This window comes from Amphiura filiformis, chromosome 2 (assembly GCF_039555335.1).
Source record: "Amphiura filiformis chromosome 2, Afil_fr2py, whole genome shotgun sequence".
Classification (NCBI taxonomy): domain Eukaryota; kingdom Metazoa; phylum Echinodermata; class Ophiuroidea; order Amphilepidida; family Amphiuridae; genus Amphiura; species Amphiura filiformis.
In genome coordinates, this window is record NC_092629.1 from 19,509,797 (window position 1) to 19,532,006 (window position 22,210).

A 22,210-nucleotide genomic window follows, 5' to 3' on the forward strand; every position below is an offset into this window, starting at 1 on the left:
CAATTTAAGTTACCATGTTTCCACTCGTGATACATTGATACTATTTAGCCACTTGAGATTCGCATAACAAGATAATTAATAATAAATGAATTCACGAGGTATAGCTACCTGATAGGCGCCATTAAACTCAAAGAAAGAAAGAAAGCTACATGATAAAAGCTAACAATGCTGTTACCACGTGTACAAAAGAAGTACAACAGAATGCGCACTGCTATGATGAAAAAGTGGAGAAAGCAAGACACAACCTGAAAGAGTCACACGGCAAACATGTCAAAGAGAATAACGAGACAAGCTGTTATGCATTTGAGCATTTGCTGTATCTGGTATACGACAAGGCAAAGTTTGATACTTAGAGAAGCTTAATTACTTTGAGGAAGCCAACCTCACTCATAATCAATGGTAGACAAAAGTCACGAAATGGAAGGTTAAAGGGTGACTCCAAAGAATACAGGATCCAAAGGTAGTACATAGCCGTAATCACTTTGAGCAACTTCTTGGCGACACTCCAGTTGTGACGGTCGAAGAGAAGGATGTACACCTAGTCGTTGAATAACTGAATACTTTGACAATGAAGAATACGCTAAAGGCAGATGAGGCCATTAAGGAAGTAGTATTAAAATATATATGTAAAATCTCTACTCTACAAATCATATTTACAAATAAATCTGACACAACCTGGTCCAATCTGACCAAATGAGCCAACACGTGACCTGCTAACACGAAATGACCATAAAGTCACAAGTTGATAGTTTGAGACTCCGTTTGGTGGTGTGTTTTTTTCACACACACACATGTTCAAGCTAGTAGTATGTCTATATGTCCTTTGTGAATGGAGGCAGAATGGGTCATGCAGTCACGAAGGACATACTTCTAGCTTGTACAGGTGCGCGTCAAACAAAGAACATCAACTCAGTCAGCCAGGATGTCTTGAAACTACCAACTTGCGACTTTACGCTCATTTCGTGGTACAGGTCAAAAAGATAAACGGGTTATATACGTGCACAGTAACAAAATGTACTATCGCTGAAATTCGCACTTCTCTGGCATACCTGGTTGCAAATTATACGAGCTTTTAAAATACTACATACTTGACATTTAGTATGGAATATTTTTTCGCAAAATTCCAAGACTGTTCTGGAAGGTGTCTGCATAAACAGCACGGGGTATATATTTATTGAGGTGTGTCGGGAGATGATGTAAAATTATAGTTTGACAGAAAATTTGCTTTCATACAGTTGACATTATGGCGCTCATAATGTAGTGAATTAGCCTAAAATGGCGGATTTAATAACAGAACAATGTTGCACAAAATCCGAAATTGTGTCTTCCACAAAGCTCAATTCAGCCGCCCAAAATCCGCCATTTTAGACAAATTCGCTACATTAGTAGCACCATAATGTAAAGTCATGGAAAGCACATTTTCTATCAAAAATTATCTCCCGACACACCCCAATTGACATTTAGCCCGTGCGGTTTATGCAGACCCCTCCCGACCAGTCTTGGAATTTTGCGAACACATATTCCATATTAAATGTCAAGTCTGTACTTCACCTATGCATATTATTGGTTTTTGCCCCGTTTAGATCTAGCAATTGTGGACACTAAAATTATCATTTCATCAGTGATAACCTATGTTATAGCAATACAAGTCTGTAGGTCAAAGTTCCCTGTGTTAAAAGTAGTGCAAGTCTGCCGAATTCGGCAACCTTAATTTCAAACTTTCAGAGGGTATGTACAGGGGGCAGGGGGGGGGGGTTTAGATCCTTTTAATTTTTTTCATTGTTGTTTTCATGTTTAGATAGGTCATCTACATATTTTAAGATGGGTAATAAAATAAAGTTGGTGCTAATGCCCCCCCTAGCATTAGTCAAGATAATCGCACGCGCGGTGGAGTTATTGTTGTAAATGCAAGTCCATGGCAAGTGCGATTATTTTGACGAATGCATTTGCACGAGTACATTATGCGTCATATACTTCGAGTATAATAAAACAATAGGCAATACTAATTGCTGCATTCATTATTTTAGTTCGAAAATTATCTGGCCGACAACTTACCAACCAGTCAATATGGCAAGATAAATTATCATGCAAAGTCGGCATACCAAAAAGTGGATGTCGTCTTGGCGACCGTAGTATAAGTATCCAACGACCGTGCAATATATTCAAAATCTCGTCACAGGAGAGTGATTTTCTTTTGATTTGTAAATTTCAGAGAATTGAATACAGGTGTTATGATATAACGAAGACGAAGACACCACAAAATTAATGTGAATGAAAATCAAACAAGTGTCCATGATAAAAATATGAGTGTATGCTGTGGTATGGAAAGAATAAAAGGATTGCGAAAAACTTGATGATTGGAAGTGTATCAATGCATCAGGATTGTTTTGTGATTCCCAATGTATTATTTAGTCTTTCAAGTTTGTTCTTAACAAAGTTATACAATTGGTACTCCAGATCCAATTTTGTCATCATTATTGCACGGACTTTCTTAGACGGGAGTTGTCCTTTGTGAGTTGCACTGCTCCTAGTTATGTTGTCATCTAGCAAAGCAATGTAAACATACAAACATACACATAATTGTACTGGGCACAAAAAGTCTTAAAGACACTAAACCTTAATTACAAAATGAAGTAGTCATTAGATTGAGAATTTTGTTCTGCGTATTTTTACATCATTTTTACATCATCCAAGTTATACCACTTTGAATTTTAAAAAAGAGAGAAAAATAGTTACAAAATGGCCATTCGTGTTTAAATGTGCTAGTGTGCGATATGTAATTCTTCTTTCCCCTGGTATTAAGTGACTTAAGTCCGACCGTGTGAACACAACTTATGTTATTTGCCACGATCCCAAAGAGATAACTTCCATACAGTTAATATCATGCAGACTCATTGCAGGGATTTCCTATCTAGCAGCGCATTAGGCCTATAGTTTAATTTCGACTTCCAAAATTGTTCAGTTTTAACATCAGATCAGGCTCAAAATGCCAAAAATTACCGATCACCAGAAGGGAATGATAGAAGCATATCATAGTGAAGGAAAATCTAAGCGTGAAATTGCTGAATATTGACGAAGCATCTGTTCAATATAATTTGATAAAAAAGGAGATTCATGGCTCAATGGACAATCGCCCGAATTCTGGACGGCCGATAAAAGCAACACCAAGATAATAACTAGACATGTGCATAACTGTGGTCTAAGACCACGAACACAGCCGCTGTGTGACCCTTAATGACCTTTGACCCCAAAATCTCTGAACACCCCATTGACAGTGGCGAATGTCAATGCATATGTGCACGTGGCATCACTCTGGTATATGTTATTTGTGCCCGAAGAGGCATTTTGCAGGAATTTCGTTTTAGACCGGAAGTGACCCCTTAATAACCTTTGACCCCAAATAAAAAATTACCACGCATACACTGGGTAATAGCAATTCATGTATAAACATACCGTTACAATGTTATGTTTTTCTTGGTTAATAAAAATGTTTGAAGGTATTTCATTTTATACCGGAAGTGACCCCTTAATGACCTTTGACCCAAAATCTGTGAGGACCCCATAGACACTGGGTATTAACAATGCATGTTTGCAAGTGGTATCAGTCTCCTATGTAATTTGTGAGAGAAGAAGCATTTTAAAGGTATTTCGTTTTATTCCGGAAGTGACCCCTTAATGACCTTTGACCCCAATTTAAAAAATACCACATATACATTGAATAAGCACAATTCATTTATGAACATACCGTTACTGGCTCATGTTTTTCTTAGCAAATGAAATTTTTGAAGGTTTTTCGTTTTATACCGGAAATGACCCCTTAATGACCTTTGACCCCAAATCTGTGAGCACTCCATAGACACTGGGTATTAACAATGCATGTGTACAAGTGGCATCAGTCTCCTATGTAATTTGTGGGAGAAGAAGCATTTTAAAGGTATTTCGTTTTATTCCGGAAGTGACACCTTAATGACCTTTGACCCCAATTTAAAAAATACCACATATACATTGGATAACCTCAATTCATTTATGAACATACCGTTACTGGCCCATATTTTTCTTAGCAAATAAAACATTTTTGAAGGTTTTTCGTTTTATACCGGAAATGACCCATTAATGACCTTCGACCCCAAATCTGTGAGGACCCCATAGACACTGGGTAATAACAATGCAAGGAACTTTTTTCTTTATTTATTTTTTGTAATAAATGATGGTTCCAGGTTCCTGCAATTATGACTATTATTGATTAAAGGGTTTATATTTTAGTGACAGTTAGGTTTGATACGTTTTCCATTTGTAGTATCATTACAATTTAACATTTTCTGCGGTTATAGGGGGTGCGGAGAGACATTTCAACGGGGGAGTAAGCCTAGATAAAATATTACCGGTAATAACTGCGTGTGTGAACACAGCCACAAGTGATGAGTACAACCAGAGAACTGGTACAACCTACGTGTATTGAAGGGCGATATATTCAAATATTATGTTCATCTATTGCTATGGTAATTAATCCTGATATACATCATCACTTCTACGGCGAATAGAATACCTTTATCAGTGGGCAAAATGTCAAAAATCGTCCAGCGGACCCACTGCCGACGAGAAACTGCAATTTTAATGCTGAAATGGGCCGAAATGAGCATAATTGTGGCCTATTAAAAATATAAGGCCACACCCTTAAAATTAACTCCTCACAAATGAATAGAGCGTATTCAAATTCGACAAGTATGACAACTCCGAAGGGACATAACAGAATCTTTTCAAAATCACAAGGCCAATCTACATGTATTTAAATATTTGAATCAAAACGAATCGGATAACATGGAAAGAAAAATGGGAATCGAACCCGGGACCTCACGTTTATGAAGCCGGTGCCTTAACCACTCTGCAACGCGGCAGCTTTATGATTTATATAAATTTCGAACCATCAGCGGTCACTTAAACTTATCGGCGAACCTGGAGACAAATTATGCTTATTTGAAATATATATTTCCCGTCGATCGTACCATTCTCGCATTTACGGCCCCAGCAACTATGGGCTATTTGCGGGGAGAAGATGTGATGTTCGAATTTTAGTCCGCTTAATCATGTAGCTCCCGTGGCTGAATGGCATAGGTCTCGTAAACCTGAGGTCGCGGGTTAGTTTCTCGTGCGAGATTACCTTGTTTACTTGTCTAAAAACGTTTATTTTATGAATCGGATAAACTAATCAAATTTGAGTAATGTTTCTTGTCAAAAATGACCAAAAAGGTCAAATTTGAATAGTCTGTCTTGTCCGAGGGGGTTTAACATATATATCTTATCAAAATTAAATGCTTAAACTCGTCAAACAATGAGTTTCAGATCTTGTCAATTTGAATAGTTACGTGTTAAAATAAAACATAAACTATACTTTGATCAGCTCGTCATCTGCGGATTAATATCAAAATAGTTTATTTTGACAATTGTCTTGTGACAGCTAGCCAGAAACATCACGAATTATTAATTCAAGTTCTATACTTTGTCTAATTTCTTTATCACACAAAACAAGACAGGTCAACTAATAGCACTCTTGACGTGGGTCTCTTTTTCGGGTGGGTAGAAAAAAGTACGTCCGAAGACAAAGTAGCGCGAACAGACTCCTATTTGACACACTGAATCATATTATTATTCCCTACCAATAGCAAATTTTAATAGTGATTTTAATATATTTATTTGGGGATTCTATGATTGTTTTGGGTAAAAAAGCTATCCAATGACACCACCCAAATAATACTAAATCACTCATTGGTTTACCTGTGGGTGGATTCATAAACTCTGCCACAATTCCGTGAAATAAATCAGGAGCTAATCTTTCTAAGATTGGGACTGAAGACTCAAAATCTTCATTGATGCCAACAAATAAATACTCTTCTTCTATATGCTTCTTAGCTTGCTGCAATGACCATTCTGACGGTTCACTATAAGAAAGATGCAAAGGTGTCACTTGATATTTTATTCATGACAACACAACAGGTGATCACACGTTTCCTAGACACTTATATTAAGGTGGTATTGCTAATTGTGCAGAAAATGATCCAATTACGTGAATTAAGTAACAAAGTACCAAATTGGAATAACTCAAAACAATTAGTACCAGTAACTTAATATGAACGAGTTACATCAACTTACATGTTGAGTTACAATAACTCAACTAATTGGTTCTTAGAACCTTGTTTATTTTTCTAAGTTCCCTGAACTTGAATTCAGAAGTTCGCATTACTTAAAAAGTTGATGCAACGACTTACATGCCAACAAAGTTGATTAGTTGACGGAACTTTTTGAGCTTTTTCAGCATTTTTTAAGTTCGGATAACTAAAATGAATTTTGGTTTGGCAACTTTTACACTATTTTTGAGTTGTCCAAACTTACTCCTTTTGAATTGCGCCAACAAGGCGAACAAGTCATTTCTATGAGTGCACCTTAAGGTATTTTGTTTCCACTAAACAGTATACGTACCTGCAACCTGGATGAGCACCACAGAAAAATGAAATTTGAGTAGACAGTTTCACCGGTGACACACATTCATTAAGTTCTTGTAAAACGCACTCATCGAAAGTCTGTTTTAGTGGATGGAAAATGAAATAGTAAGAGAGGAAGTTGTTAAAAACACGATAATATAGGGTGTCCCAAAAAAAAGAGGCCCCTCATTGCGCCCTCTTTTTCTCCTATTTCTGAAAAGTTGATCAAATATATTTTGATCTGTAAAGAAACCTTTAATCATTAGCTTTATTAAACCGAAACCATTATTTCAATCGGCTCACAACTTTTGAAAATATGCCCTTTTGAACAAAATTACATGTTTTCGCCAGCCCATAGGGCTGGTATCTAATTCTGAGATGGGATTTGTGTACACTAAAGATTAGCTAAGATTATAGCCTTCTTCTATTGGTATGATTTTTTTTTTTACTTCTTGTGGTGGAAATGTTTTTGATGTCTGCTAATTCGATTTGCAAGGAAAAGAAAGTATGTTTTGCCGTTTCAACGAACGAAAACGATTGAGTAATGCCAAAGTTATGTTTGAATTAATTATGACTTAAAAAGTTATCATAGGTTAGGCCTACACATATAAACATAAACTTGTTCAGCAATCAGCATATCAAAAAAATGACATGGTCAACAATTATAGTAATTAGCGGGGAATGATCACTGGAACAAGGTCATATCAGTGGACTACTGAGCATAGCATGATGTTTGGTTGCCTGTGAGTGCATAATTGATATGTTGATAACAGATCTAATAATGTTGTAGAATCAAAATCTTCATTATATGGACCACATTGAAGTCAAAGTAATTATCTATCCTATCCTGTATCGTTTTATGGATAAAATTGACTCAAAATGTTATTGATGATATTATTGCTATCTTTAACATCAGTTTTGTCTTTTCAACGGGAAAATCCGATGGAAAATAAAGTTTTTAGGGGCTAGCTATAATATTGAACAATATATCCTATATTTTGACATGCACTTATAGAAAATAAATAAATTATTGTCTTACTTTATAAATTATAAATACTGTAAAATGACACATAACTAAAGTGAGGCCACTTTCTATCTTTTTTATTTGATTCATAAAATTACATTCAACAAAATGATTGAAGACTGAGAAAACACACAATGCAGACTATTACAGAATGGAGTAGGTAAGATGCCATGTCCATAGCTTTGCAGGAGTTTCGGACTAACAATCAACACATTCAAAAAATACAGTTTAAAAGTGAAGATTGCAGTGAATGATCAGTCCTTTATCATGTGCTCGCCACTATCTACTTTATAGTAAACTATACATTGCGAAATAATATAAAATCATTTTAAAATAAAATGTTCATGTAAGTTGAGTTTACATAGCGAATTAACTAACAACTGCAGTGTATTTTTTTGATTTTAATAATAAGCATGGGTAAAAAGCAGTAAAGACAAAAATACAGAACAATTTGGAGTAATGAATTAAAGACTTGACAGGAGTTATGAGTTAATGTTTTTTGCTGTTTCAGTGTGCATGTTCTCACCATTGATGGTTTGGTGAACTGTCATGTAACATGGATGTAAGCGTGATCCTAAAAAATGCCTTTCACGGTGACCCAAACTATTTACAAGACCTCTTCTGCGTTGAGGCTGGCCTTCCCTTTTAAAGGGAATTTTTATTCACTCTGTCCACGGATAGCAAACAGAGTGGTTGGGATGGCTCATGCTGTGGAGTGGCCTGCACGAATACCAAACCCTTTTTCCTTTGTTGCAATATCCAAGATCTTCGCAAACGTATTACTGAATGCATTTGCAAGTATCCGGCGCACAAGGATGGTACGCAATGCAATTGATGTAATGAGGACCAGGGCTGCTGTATTCGCCAAGGAGGCAACCAGGTAGAGGGCAGAGCAGCACAGTAAACTCACATCAGAGGAACCAAAGACAAACCAAACAGCCTTTTAGGGCTACCTTTTATCCTAAAAAGATAAATGACTTATGTTGTATATAAATAAAGAAAGCAAGAAACAAGTACGAAAGTAAGAAACATAATAATACATAACATAATAAAGGCATAAATAACCAAGAAAAACTAAGTAATTGCAAGTAAAACAAGTCTCATTCGGCATCCATTTTACCCACAAATTAATAACACTATTAACAAAATCCATTGCCCATAAACCCACTGGTAAAGCCCATTCCATAAATAAAGTTATTTTATAAAGTTATCATTGAGGAATGTTTGATATTCATGCATGGTATGTGTACTCCTTTTCAATCTTTGAAGTAGCCAAACCTTCTCCGTGGACAGAGTGAAAAACAGGTACATTTCTTTAAAAGAGCATAACTTCAAAAGTTGTGAGCCGATTGATATAATTGTTTTGGTTTATTCAAGCTAACGACTCAAAGTTTCTTTACATACCAAAATATATTTGATCAACTTTTCAGAAATAGGAGAAAAAGAGGGCGCAATGAGGGGCCTCTTTTTTGGGACACCCTGTACTTCATAAGACTTTCTGTTAGCGTCTTTTTCTATCCATAATATATGGCCATATATTTCATGAACCTGGACGAAAAAATGTAATTTTAACAAGAATTTGTTTTTGTGTGTGTTTTTTTTTAGCTTTTTTAATAGACAAGAAATAGCCACATAGATTGCCGGCCTTTAAGATGACTAAAGGATAAATCGGGGGAAAGTTTACTACCAATGCTATAAAGTGGAGTAGGTGGAAAAGGCCCGTTTCCTAAAGAAAGTGAGTGTTTGGTGAGAGCAGCACTATTCTGTGCGAGGATTATACGCAAAGGATATATAAATGCAAGTCTTCAGTGGTTTTCGCTGAACAGTAGTCTTCGCAGTACAAGTTTGAATCAGGATGAATCAGAATCAGTTGTCCGGAACATTGAGTGCATCATAACTTTATAATCAACAATAAGAAGATTGACGGATAAGTAATAATCATTAGAGTGATGTATGAAGTGTATGCATTCATGTTTATGTTCAGAATCATTGTCAATTATATTATACTTTTCATTAAAGATTTAGACTTTGTTAGCTTAATCAAACAGTGTGTTGTTGTTGTGCATTCGTGTAAGAAATGGGAAAAGGTGTATTTGGCCTGAGTATTTACGACTCGTAACAATACCTTGTGTCTTGTCTCAAGTTAAGATTTACACCATGTTGGATTTTGCAGTGGCAGATATCGATTCTAATCAGTGCGTTTACACGGTTGTGTACCCAGTGTACGAACAAATCGTCCTTCTACGCCTGTGTATACGGCCCGCGAGATTGGGTTCGAATCTGCGACTGCAAAATCGAACATGGCGTTACTCTAACCTTCAGACGAGACAGGCTGAGGAGCGTCGCTAGACCAATATAATTTGGGTGGGTGGGGTGTGGGTTAGGGGTATACAGCATATTTTGCCGACGGAATATTTTTGCCTAATAAAATTGCGAATTTTAGACCAATTTTTTTAGCCAGGGCGCTCTCAAGAATCTAAAAAGTGCGTGGGGGTGCGGATCATAATTTTTCCTCAACATTTTTTTTATTAGTAACTAGTTTTTTACATTACCAATATTTGGTATAACTGCAACAGACCAAGTTGGTATCAACAGCACGGGACAATAGCGTATTTTATTTTTATATGACTCATGCAATTTGCCGACAATCTTATGGTTTTGCCGACAACAGTAACTTTTTGCCGACAAAATTTATAATTGGAGGGGGTCTTCCCAATCCCCCCCTACACCTCCTTCTAGCGATGGCACTGAGCTGAGACACACTGTGGATATGCCTTCACATGAAAATGCGATTTTGACCGGGTATTTTACTACATGTGATAGGAATCCCCAATCTGATCAAAATATCAAGTTTCAACTCAATATCACGCAATTTAAATGTGTAAAAGAAAAAATAAATCAAGTACTGCGAGCTCAAAATGTGTTCAATACTTTTGCAAACCAGCCACATTACAAATTGTGTTGTACTTGACTAATGAGCAATGTATTAATTAATGTAAAGACGAGGTCATGGGATTTTTCAGAAATGTAGCTTTATTATAATATTCTTAGTCAGTGGGAATGGTCTATTTTGTAGACACATAATCTGATTGGACAATCGCATGATTTCGGGTGCCGCCTATCAGGCCGTAGACTACCCCACGTCATCATTCATTCATTCATTCATTCATTCATTCATTCATTCATTCATTTTTTCACTCATCATATAGCAAAACACATAGGATACATACAAAATCAGAATACAAGTGAGAGTGAAGGAATCACAGGAAAGGCCAAGAAGAGGCCTGAAAGTCTGTGATCCCTTGATTGGTTAATTCATCATTTGACATGGCAGCAGATTGTCATTTCAATGAAGAAGCAACAGTAAGTTGTCATATCTTGATATGAATTAACCTAAATACATGAAAAATAACAGAAAACAACAGTAAATAAGAAAATGCACAACACAAATAAGTAATATAAAATATAAATATCCAATGTGGTCATATAAATCAGATATAATAAGAATTACTAGTAACTTTGCATAAGATGTTTTTTAAATACATAGCGGAATTGATTCTGATCTGAAGTTGCGGTTCCAGTTAAAGTAAATTTTCAAACTTCATTTCGCAAACTCTCTATTAAAAGAATATTTAACTGACAATAAGGAATGAGAATAAACGATAGGAATTTTGTTTTTACTATCCTCTACCTATGATAGATGACAGACAGGTTCAATATTGTTATCATACCGGTAGTGAACGGTAAAAATAAAAACTAGATATATTGCATCCTTAGTAAGGCTGCGAAGTCTAGCCGTGACCTTGAAATGACCTCTGATGACCTGGAAATGACCTTCACCACATATTTTGCATCATATCCACTTAACGTATACTAATTTCCATGCAAATTGAACAAACTTTGCAATTTGACCCCTTTTGACCTTTGGTTGACCTCTGGTGACCTTGAAATGACATACATTATATTTTGAAACATATCAAGATCACATACACTAATTTTCATTTAAATTGGACAAACTTTAGAACTTGACCCCTTTTGACCTTTGGTTGACCTCTGCTGACCTTGACATGACCTCCAATATATTTTGAATCATATCAAGATCACATATACTAAATTTCATTTCAATCGGACAAACTTTAGAATTTACCCCTTTTGACCCCAAAACAGACCCCTCCTCCATGTTTAAGCCAAATCTGATTACAGTCGTATATGAACATAATGCTAGAGCCCTTTTGGCATTATTCGGATGATCACAGCACGTAATATGCAGAAAATATTGAATTTTAAAGTGATTTTCAGTAATCAACCATTTTTGTCCCCTGTATGACCTTGAACTCAAAATCTGTGAGGACCCCATAGACACCAACTAATGTCAATGCATATGTGTCAGTCGCATCTCTGTACCATAGAATCTGTAGGAAAAGAAGCATTTTGAAGGTATTTGGTTATGTGCCGGAAATACCACCTTAATGACCTTTGACCCCAAATCTGTGAGGACCCCATAGGCCCCGGCTATAGCCAAGGTCAATGTATAAATCTCATTACTGTACCATGTAATCTGTAGGAGAAGAAGCATTTTTGGTAAAAATCAAATTTTTAGCCAAAATTACTCATGCATGACGTTTGACCCAAAATGGGTCATGTCAAATGTAAAGGCTGGGGTAGTGGAGCTTGTGCCCAAGTTTGATATAAAATTGGATCGGTTGAGCCCATATTTATTGGTCGAGCTATGAGTTTTAAAGTATTGGACGAGACGTAGTCGAGTCCAATATTTTACAACTCATAGCGAGACCAATAAATATTGGGCGTAAAGCATCAATTTTATCATTATTATGTTTTGGATCCAATATTATCACAACTTGGATCCATCCAAACATAATAATGGTCATAATCGGTCAAATAATAAAGGAGCTAGAGCAAATTATGTTAAATGTTGACAGAAAGAAGAAGAACGAGATCTGATTGCGTTCGCCTGCGACCGCGAGCATGCACAGCCAGCAGTGACAAATGAATCTGTGAGAACCGGAAGTGATCCCTTAATTACCTTTGACCCCGCAAAAATATTACATAGTGCTTAGGATGTCATAAGGAATATTCCTGGTGAATTTCAGCTTAATCGGAACTTATACATGGATTTTGATTTTCTAAAAATTTATGATTGACCTTTTGACCCCCTTAATGACCTTTGACCTCAATGAAAATAAAACCTTATGTACACCGACAAAATAAATTGTTCCAATTTTAATTAAAAAATTCTACTATGTTTAATTGTTGAGATACAAATTCTTGAAATTATTTAGCTAAAAACAAGAAGTGACCCTTTAATGACCTTTGACCCCCAAAATAAAAATACCACCCATACATCAGGTTACACTAATTCATGTATGATGGTTATATTATTCTGGTTTGTTTTTATTTTGAGATAAAAATTTTTAAAATTTTTTTGATAATTTTGGTTTTTGACAGGAAGTAACCCCTTAATGACCTTTGACCCCAACACTGTAGGCATACTAAAGACCCTGGCTAGTAGCAATGCATGTGTGCTAATGGTGACACACTGCTATGTAATTTGTAAAGACAGTGATTTTTTGAATATTTTTTACAAATTTTTCAGACTTTTACCGGAAGTGACCCCTTAATGACCTTTGATCCCAATTCTGTAAAGGACTTTTAGACACTGGCTATAGGTGATGCATGTGTCTAAGTGACGTCACGGTGCTATGTAATATGTGGGAGGAGTAGCATTTTTAGTGAAAATCCAAGTTTTGGCCATTGACCGGAAGTGGATGACATTTGACCGGAAGTTAATCATGTGACATCTGTGGTACCACCAAACGGTTCTACTGACCAAGTATGGTCAACATGCCTGAAAGCATGTGGCTACGATTGCTGATTTAATGATGTTGACAGAAAGAATAAAGAAGAAGAAAGAAGAAGAACGCGGTAAAAAGAATGCACAGCGCTGATAGCGGCTGTGCAACTAGATATATTGCATCCTTAGTAAGGCTGCGAAGTCTAGCCGTGACCTTGAAATGACATCTGATGACCTTGAAATGACCTTCACCACATTTTGCATCATATCCACATAACATATACTAATTTTCATTCAAATTGAATAAACTTTGTAATTTGACCCCTTTTGACCTTTAGTTGACCTCTGGTGACCTTGAAATGACCTCCAATATATTTTGAATCATATCAAGATCACATATACTAATTTTCATCTAAATTGGACAAATATTAGAATTTGACCCCTTTTGACCTTTCGTTGACCTCTGGTGACCTTGAAATGACCTCCAATATATTTTGAATCATATCAAGATCACATATAATAATTTTCATTTAAATTGGACAAACTTTAGAATTTTACCCCTTTTGACCCCAAAACAGACCCCTCCTCCATGTTTAAGCCAAATCTGATTACAATCGTATATGAACATAATGCTAGAGCCCTTTTGGCATTATTCTGATGATCACAGCACGTAATATGCAGAAAATATTGAATTTTAAAGTGATTTTCAGTAATCAACCATTTTGTCCCCTGTTTGACCTTGAACTCAAAATCTGTGAGGACCCCATAGACACCAACTAATGTCAATGCATATGTGTCAGTCGCATCTCTGTACCATAGAATCTGTAGGAAAAGAAGCATTTTGAAGGTATTTGGTTATGTGCTGGAAATACCCCCTTAATGAACTTTGACCCCAAATCTGTGAGGACCCCATAAGCCCCGGCTATAGCCAAGGTAAATGTCCAAATCTCGATACTCTACCATGTAATCTGTAGGAGAAGAAGCATTTTTGGTAAAAATCACATTTTAGCCAAAATTACTCATGCGTGACGTTTGACCCCAAATGGGTCATGTCATATGTAAAGGCTGGGGTAGTTGAGCTTGTGCGCAAGTTTGGTCATAATCGGTCAAATAATGAAGGAGCTATAGCAAATTATATCAAATGTTGACAGAAAGAAGAAGAAGAACTAGATATATTGCATCCTTAGTAAGGCTGCGAAGTCTAGCCGTGACCTTGAAATGACCTCTGATGACCTGGAAATGACCTTCACCACATATTTTGCATCATATCCACATAACGTATACTAATTTCCATGCAAATTGAACAAACTTTGCAATTTGACCCCTTTGACCTTTGGTTGACCTCTGTTGACCTTGAAATGACATCCATAATATTTTGAATCATATCAAGATCACATACACTAATTTTCATTTAAATTGGACAAACTTTAGAACTTGACCCCTTTTGACCTTTGGTTGACCTCTGCTGACCTTGACATGACCTCCAATATATTTTGAATCATATCAAGATCACATATACTAATTTTCATTTCAATCGGACAAACTTTAGAATTTTACCCATTTTGACCCCAAAACAGACCCCTCCTCCATGTTTAAGCCAAATCTGATTACAATCGTATATGAACATAATGCTAGAGCCCTTTTGGCATTATTCGGATGATCACAGCACGTAATATGCAGAAAATATTGAATTTTAAAGTGATTTTCAGTAATCAACCATTTTGTCCCCTATATGACCTTGAACTCAAAATCTGTGAGGACCCCATAGACACCAACTAATGTCAATGCATATGTGTCAGTCGCATCTCTGTACCATAGAATCTGTAGGAAAAGAAGCATTTTGAAGGTATTTGGTTATGTGCCGGAAATACCACCTTAATGACCTTTGACCCCAAATCTGTGAGGACCCCATAGGACCCGGCTATAGCCAAGGTCAATGTATAAATCTCATTACTGTACCATGTAATCTGTAGGAGAAGAAGCATTTTTGGTAAAAATCACATTTTTAGCCAACATTACTCATGCATGACGTTTGACCCCAAATGGGTCATGTTAAATGTACAGGCTGGGGTAGTAAAGCTTGTGCCCAAGTTTGGTCATAATCGGTCAAATAATAACGGAGCTAGAGCAAATTATGTTAAATGTTGACAGAAAGAAGAAGAAGCAGAAGAAGAAGAAGAACTAGATATATTGCATCCTTAGTAAGGCTGCGAAGTCTAGCCGTGACCTTGAAATGACATCTGATGACCTTGAAATGACCTTCACCACATTTTGCATCATATCCACATAACATATACCAATGTTCATTCAAATTGAATAAACTTTGTAATTTGACCCCTTTTGACCTTTAGTTGACCTCTGGTGACCTTGAAATGACCTCCAATATATTTTGAATCATATCAAGATCACGTATACTAATTTTCATCTAAATTGGACAAATATTAGAATTTGACCCCTTTTGACCTTTCGGTGACCTCTGGTGACCTTGAAATGACCTCCAATATATTTTGAATCATATCAAGATCACATATACTAATTTTCATTTAAATTGGACAAACTTTAGAATTTTACCCCTTTTGACCCCAAAACAGACCCCTCCTCCATGTTTAAGCCAAATCTGATTACAATCGTACATGAACATAATGCTAGAGCCCTTTTGGCATTATTCTGATGATCACAGCACGTAATATGCAGAAAATATTGAATTTTAAAGTGATTTTCAGTAATCAACCATTTTTGTCCCCTGTTTGACCTTGAACTCAAAATCTGTGAGGACCCCATAGACACCAACTAATGTCAATACATATGTGTCAGTCGCATCTCTGTACCATAGAATCTGTAGGAAAAGAAGCATTTTGAAGGTATTTGGTTATTTGCCGGAAATACCCCCTTAATGACCTTTGACCCCAAATCTGTGAGGACCCCATAGGCCCCGGCTATAGCCAAGGTAAATGTCCAAATCTCGATACTCTACCATGTAATCTGTAGGAGAAGAAGCATTTTTGGTAAAAATCACATTTTTAGCCAAACTTACTCATGCGTGACGTTTGACCCCAAATGGGTCATGTCATATGTAAATGCTGGGGTAGTTGAGCTTGTGCGCAAGTTTGGTCATAATCGGTCAAATAATGAAGGAGCTAGAGCAAATTATGTTAAATGTTGACAGAAAGAAGAAGAAGAAGAAGAAGAAGAACTAGATATATTGCATCCTTAGTAAGGCTGCGAAGTCTAGCCGTGACCTTGAAATGACATCTGATGACCTTGAAATGACCTTCACCACATTTTGCATCATATCCACATAACATATACTAATTTTCATTCAAATTGAATAAACTTTGTAATTTGACCCCTTTTGACCTTTAGTTGACCTCTGGTGACCTTGAAATGACCTCCAATATAGTTTGAATCATATCAAGATCACATATACTCATTTTCATCTAAATTGGACAAATATTAGAATTTGACCCCTTTTGACCTTTTGTTGACCTCTGGTGACCTTGAAATGACATACATTATATTTTGAATCATATCAAGATCACATATACTAATTTTCATTTCAATCGGACAAACTTTAGAATTTTACCCTTTTGACCCCAAAACAGACCCTCCTCCATGTTTAAGCCAAATCTGATTACAATCGTATATGAACATAATGCTAGAGCCCTTTTGGCATTATTCGGATGATCACAGCACGTGATATGCAGAAAATATTGAATTTTAAAGTGATTTTCAGTAATCAACCATTTTTGTCCCCTGTATGACCTTGAACTCAAAATCTGTGAGGACCCCATAGACACCAACTAATGTCAATGCATATGTGTCAGTCGCATCTCTGTACCATAGAATCTGTAGGAAAAGAAGCATTTTGAAGGTATTTGGTTATGTGCCGGAAATACCACCTAAATGACCTTTGACCCCAAATCTGTGAGGACCCCATAGGCCCCGGCTATAGCCAAGGTCAATGTATAAATCTCATTACTGTACCATGTAATCTGTAGGAGAAGAAGCATTTTTTTTAAAAATCACATTTTTAGCCAAAATTACTCATGCATGACGTTTGACCCCAAATGGGTCATGTCAAATGTAAAGGCTTGGGTAGTGGAGCTTGTGCCCAAGTTTGGTCATAATCGGTCAAATAATAAAGGAGCTAGAGCAAATTATGTTAAATATTGACAGAAAGAAGAAGAACTAGACTTAGCTGTGGTCTAAGACCACGAACACAGCCGTGTTGTGACCCCTTAATGACCTTTGACCCCAAAATATATAAAAACGCCCATAGACATTTGCTAATGTCAATATATGGGTGCACGTGGCACCACTTTGCTATGTTATTTGTGACAGAAGGGCATTTTTCGTCTCAGACCGGAAGTGACCCCTTAATGACCTTTGACCCCAAATAAAAAATATCACATATGAATTGGGTAACCACAATTCATGTGTGAACATACCGTTACTCTCCTATGTTTTTCTTAGCAAATAAAAATTTTGAAGGTTTTTCGTTTTATACCGGAAGTGACCCTTAATAACCTTTGACCCCAAATCTGTGAGGACCCCATAGACACTGGGTAATAACAATACATGTGTGCAAGTGTTGTCACTGCCCTACGTAATTTGTGGGAGAAGAAGCATTTTAAAGGTATTTCGTTTCATACCGGAAGTGGCCCCTTAATGACCTTTGACCCTAAATAAAAAAATACTACATATACACAGGGTAACTACAATGTATGTGTGAACATACCGTTACTGTCCTATGTTTTTCTTAGCAAATAAAAAAATTTGAAGTTTTTTCGTTTTATACCGGAAGTGACCCCTTAATGACCTTTGACCCCAAATCTGTGAGGACCCCATAGACACAAGATAATAACAATGCATGTGTGCAAGTGGTGTCACTGTCCTACGTAATCTGTGAGAGAAGAAGCATTTTGAGTTGAAATCACGTTTTTGACCCCTATGACCCCTGCGTGACATTTGACCCCACGAGTTTCATATGACATGTAGGGGCATGGTCAATGATTGTTGTGACCAAGTTAGGTTAAAATCGGTGTAAGCATGTAAGTGCTAGAGCAAATGTAGTGGTCGGCAGAAAGAAGAAGAACTAGACTTAGCTGTGGTCTAAGACCACGAACACAGCCGTGTTTTGACGCCTTAATGACCTTTGACCTCAAAATATATAAAACGCCCATAGACATTGGCTAATGTCAATGTATGGGTGCAAGTGGCACCACTTTGCTATGTTATTTGTGGCAGAAAGGGGCATTTTGAAGGTTTTTCGTCTCAGACCGGAAGTGACCCCTTAATGACCTTTGACCCCAAATGAAAAAATACCACATGTACAATAGGTAAACACAATTTACGTGTGAATATACCATCACCCTCCAATGTTTTTCTTAGCAAATAAAAATTTTTGAAGGTTTTTCGTTTTATACCGGAAGTGACCCTTAATGACCTTTGATTCCAAATTTGTGAGGACCCCATAGACACTGGGTAATAACAATGCATGTGTGCAAGTGGCGTCACTGTCATACGTAATTTGTGGGAAAAGAAGCATTTTAAAGGAATTTCGTTTTATACCGGAAGTAGCCCTTAATGACCTTTGACCCTAAATGAAAAAATACCACAAATGCACAGAGTAACTACAATTTATTTGTGAACATACCGTTACTGTCCTATGTTTTTCTTAGCAAATACAAATTTTTGAAGGTTTTTCGTTTTATACCGGAAGTGACCCCTTAATGAACTTTGACCCCAAATCTGTGAGGACCCCATAGACACTGGCTAATAACAATGCATGTGTGCAAGTGGTGTCACTCTCCTACATAATCTGTGAGAGAAGAAGCATTTTGAGTTGAAATCACGTTTTTGACCCCTATGACCCCTGTTTGACCTTTGACCCCACGAGTTTCATATGACATGTAGGGGCATGGTCAATGATCATTGTGACCAAGTTAGGCCAAAATCGGTGCAAGCATGTAAGTGCTAGAGCAAAATGTAGTGGTCGGCAGAAGAAAGAAGAAGAAGAAAGAACCTGTAAGAAAAAAGACACAGCCGTGACTAACGTCACGGCTGTGTAAGAACTAGATATATTGCATCCTTAGTAAGGCTGCGAAGTCTAGCCGTGACCTTGAAATGACCTATGATGACCTGGAAATGACCTTCACCACATATTTTGCATCATATCCACATAACGTATACTAATTTCAATGCAAATTGAACAAACTTTGCAATTTGACCCCTTTTGACCTTTGGTTGACCTCTGGTGACCTTGAAATGACATCCATTATATTTTGAATCATATCAAGATCACATACACTAATTTTCATTTAACTTGGACAAACTTTAGAACTTGACCCATTTTGACCTTTGGTTGACCTCTGCTGACCTTGACATGACCTCCAATATATTTTGAATCATATCAAGATCACATATACTAATTTTCATTTCAATCGGACAAACTTTAGAATTTTACCCCTTTTGACCCCAAAACAGACCCCTCCTCCATGTTTAAGCCAGATCTGATTACAATCGTATATGAACATAATGCTAGAGCCCTTTTGGCATTATTCGGATGATCACAGCACGTAATATGCAGACAATATTGAATTTTAAAGTGATTTTCAGTGATCAACCATTTTTGTCCCCTGTATGACCTTGAACTCAAAATCTGTGAGGATCTCATAGACACCAACTAATGTCAATGCATATGTGTCAGTCGCATCTCTGTACCATAGAATCTGTAGGAAAAGAAGCATTTTGAAGGTATTTGGTTATGTGCCGGAATTACCACCTTAATGACCTTTGACCCCAAATCTGTGAGGACCCCATAGGCACCGGCTATAGCCAAGGTCAATGTATAAATCTCATTACTGTACCATGTAATCTGTAGGAGAAGAAGCATTTTTGGTAAAAATCACATTTTTAGCCAAAATTACTCATGCATGACGTTTGACCCCAAAGAGGTCTGGTCAAATGTAAAGGCTGGGGTAGTGGAGCTTGTGCCCAAGTTTGGTCATAATCGGTCAAATAATAAAGGAGCTAGAGCAAATTATGTTAAATGTTGACAGAAAGAAGAAGAAGAAGAAGAAGAAGAAGAAGAAGAAGAAAGAAACTACTGGGAAACAGGAGTCTAGCCGCCGCTCGGCTAGACTAAGAACTAGATATATTGCATCCTTAGTAAGGCTGCGAAGTCTAGCCGTGACCTTGAAATGACATCTGATGACCTTGAAATGACCTTCACCACATTTTGCATCATATCCACATAACATATACTAATTTTCATTCAAATTGAATAAACTTTGTAATTTGACCCTTTTTGACCTTTAGTTGACCTCTGGTGACCTTGAAATGACCTCCAACATATTTTGAATCATATCAAGATCACATATACTAATTTTCATCTAAATTGGACAAATATTAGAATTTGACCCCTTTTGACCTTTCGTTGACCTCTGGTGACCTTGAAATGACCTCCAATATATTTTGAATCATATCAAGATCACATATACTAATTTTCATTTAAATTGGACAAACTTTAGAATTTTACCCTTTTGACCCCAAAACAGACCCTCCTCCATGTTTAAGCCAAATCTGATTACAATCGTACATGAACATAATGCTAGAGCCCTTTTGGCATTATTCTGATGATCACAGCACGTAATATGCAGAAAATATTGAATTTTAAAGTGATTTTCAGTAATCAACCATTTTTGTCCCCTGTTTGACATTGAACTCAAAATCTGTGAGGACCCCATAGACACCAACTAATGTCAATGCATATGTGTCAGTCGCATCTCTGTACCATAGAATCTGTAGGAAAAGAAGCATTTTGAAGGTATTTGGTTATGTGCTGGAAATACCCCCTTAATGACCTTTGACCCCAAATATGTGAGGACCCCATAGGCCCCGGCTATAGCCAAGGTAAATGTCCAAATCTCGATACTCTACCATGTAATCTGTAGGAGAAGAAGCATTTTTGGTAAAAATCACATTTTTAGCCAAAATTACTCATGCGTGACGTTTGACCCCAAATGGGTCATGTCATATGTAAAGGCTGGGGTAGTAGAGCTTGTTAGCAAGTTTGGTCATAATCGGTCAAATAATGAAGGAGCTATAGCAAATTATATCAAATGTTGACAGAAAGAAGAAGAAGAACTAGATATATTGCATCCTTAGTAAGGCTGCGAAGTCTAGCCGTGACCTTGAAATGACCTCTGATGACCTGGAAATGACCTTCACCACATATTTTGCATCATATCCACATAACGTATACTAATTTCCATGCAAATTGAACAAACTTTGCAATTTGACCCCTTTTGACCTTTAGTTGACCTCTGGTGACCTTGAAATGACATCCATTATATTTTGAAACATATCAAGATCACATATACTAAATTTCATTTCAATCGGACAAACTTTAGAATTTTACCCCTTTTGACCCCAAAACAGACCCCTCCTCCATGTTTAAGCCAAATCTGATTACAGTCGTATATGAACATAATGCTAGAGCCCTTTTGGCATTATTCGGATGATCACAGCACGTAATATGCAGAAAATATTGAATTTTAAAGTGATTTTCAGTAATCAACCATTTTTGTCCCCTGTATGACCTTGAACTCAAAATCTGTGAGGACCCCATAGACACCAACTAATGTCAATGCATATGTGTCAGTCGCATCTCTGTACCATAGAATCTGTAGGAAAAGAAGCATTTTGAAGGTATTTGGTTATGTGCCGGAAATACCACCTTAATGACCTTTGACCCCAAATCTGTGAGGACCCCATAGGCCCCGGCTATAACCAAGGTCAATGTATAAATCTCATTACTGTACCATGTAATCTGTAGGAGAAGAAGCATTTTTGGTAAAAATCACATTTTTAGCCAAAATTACTCATGCATGACGT

General features: G+C 36.8%; 1 protein-coding gene across 1 annotated transcript in view; it reads right to left on the reverse strand.

The window, feature by feature from the left end:
* Window positions 1-2,040: 2,040 nt before the first annotated feature.
* LOC140171309 (uronyl 2-sulfotransferase-like) overlaps window positions 2,041-22,210 on the reverse strand; it is a 47,666-nt gene continuing 27,496 nt past the window's right edge. Inside the window, exons 2-4 of the mRNA XM_072194547.1 lie at window positions 6,475-6,575; window positions 5,773-5,936; window positions 2,041-2,543 (exon numbers count right to left, since the gene is read on the reverse strand). Of these exons, the coding sequence (XP_072050648.1) occupies window positions 2,377-2,543; window positions 5,773-5,936; window positions 6,475-6,575 (432 nt within the window). The 3' untranslated portion in view covers window positions 2,041-2,376. The remainder of the gene's footprint in view (window positions 2,544-5,772; window positions 5,937-6,474; window positions 6,576-22,210) is intronic.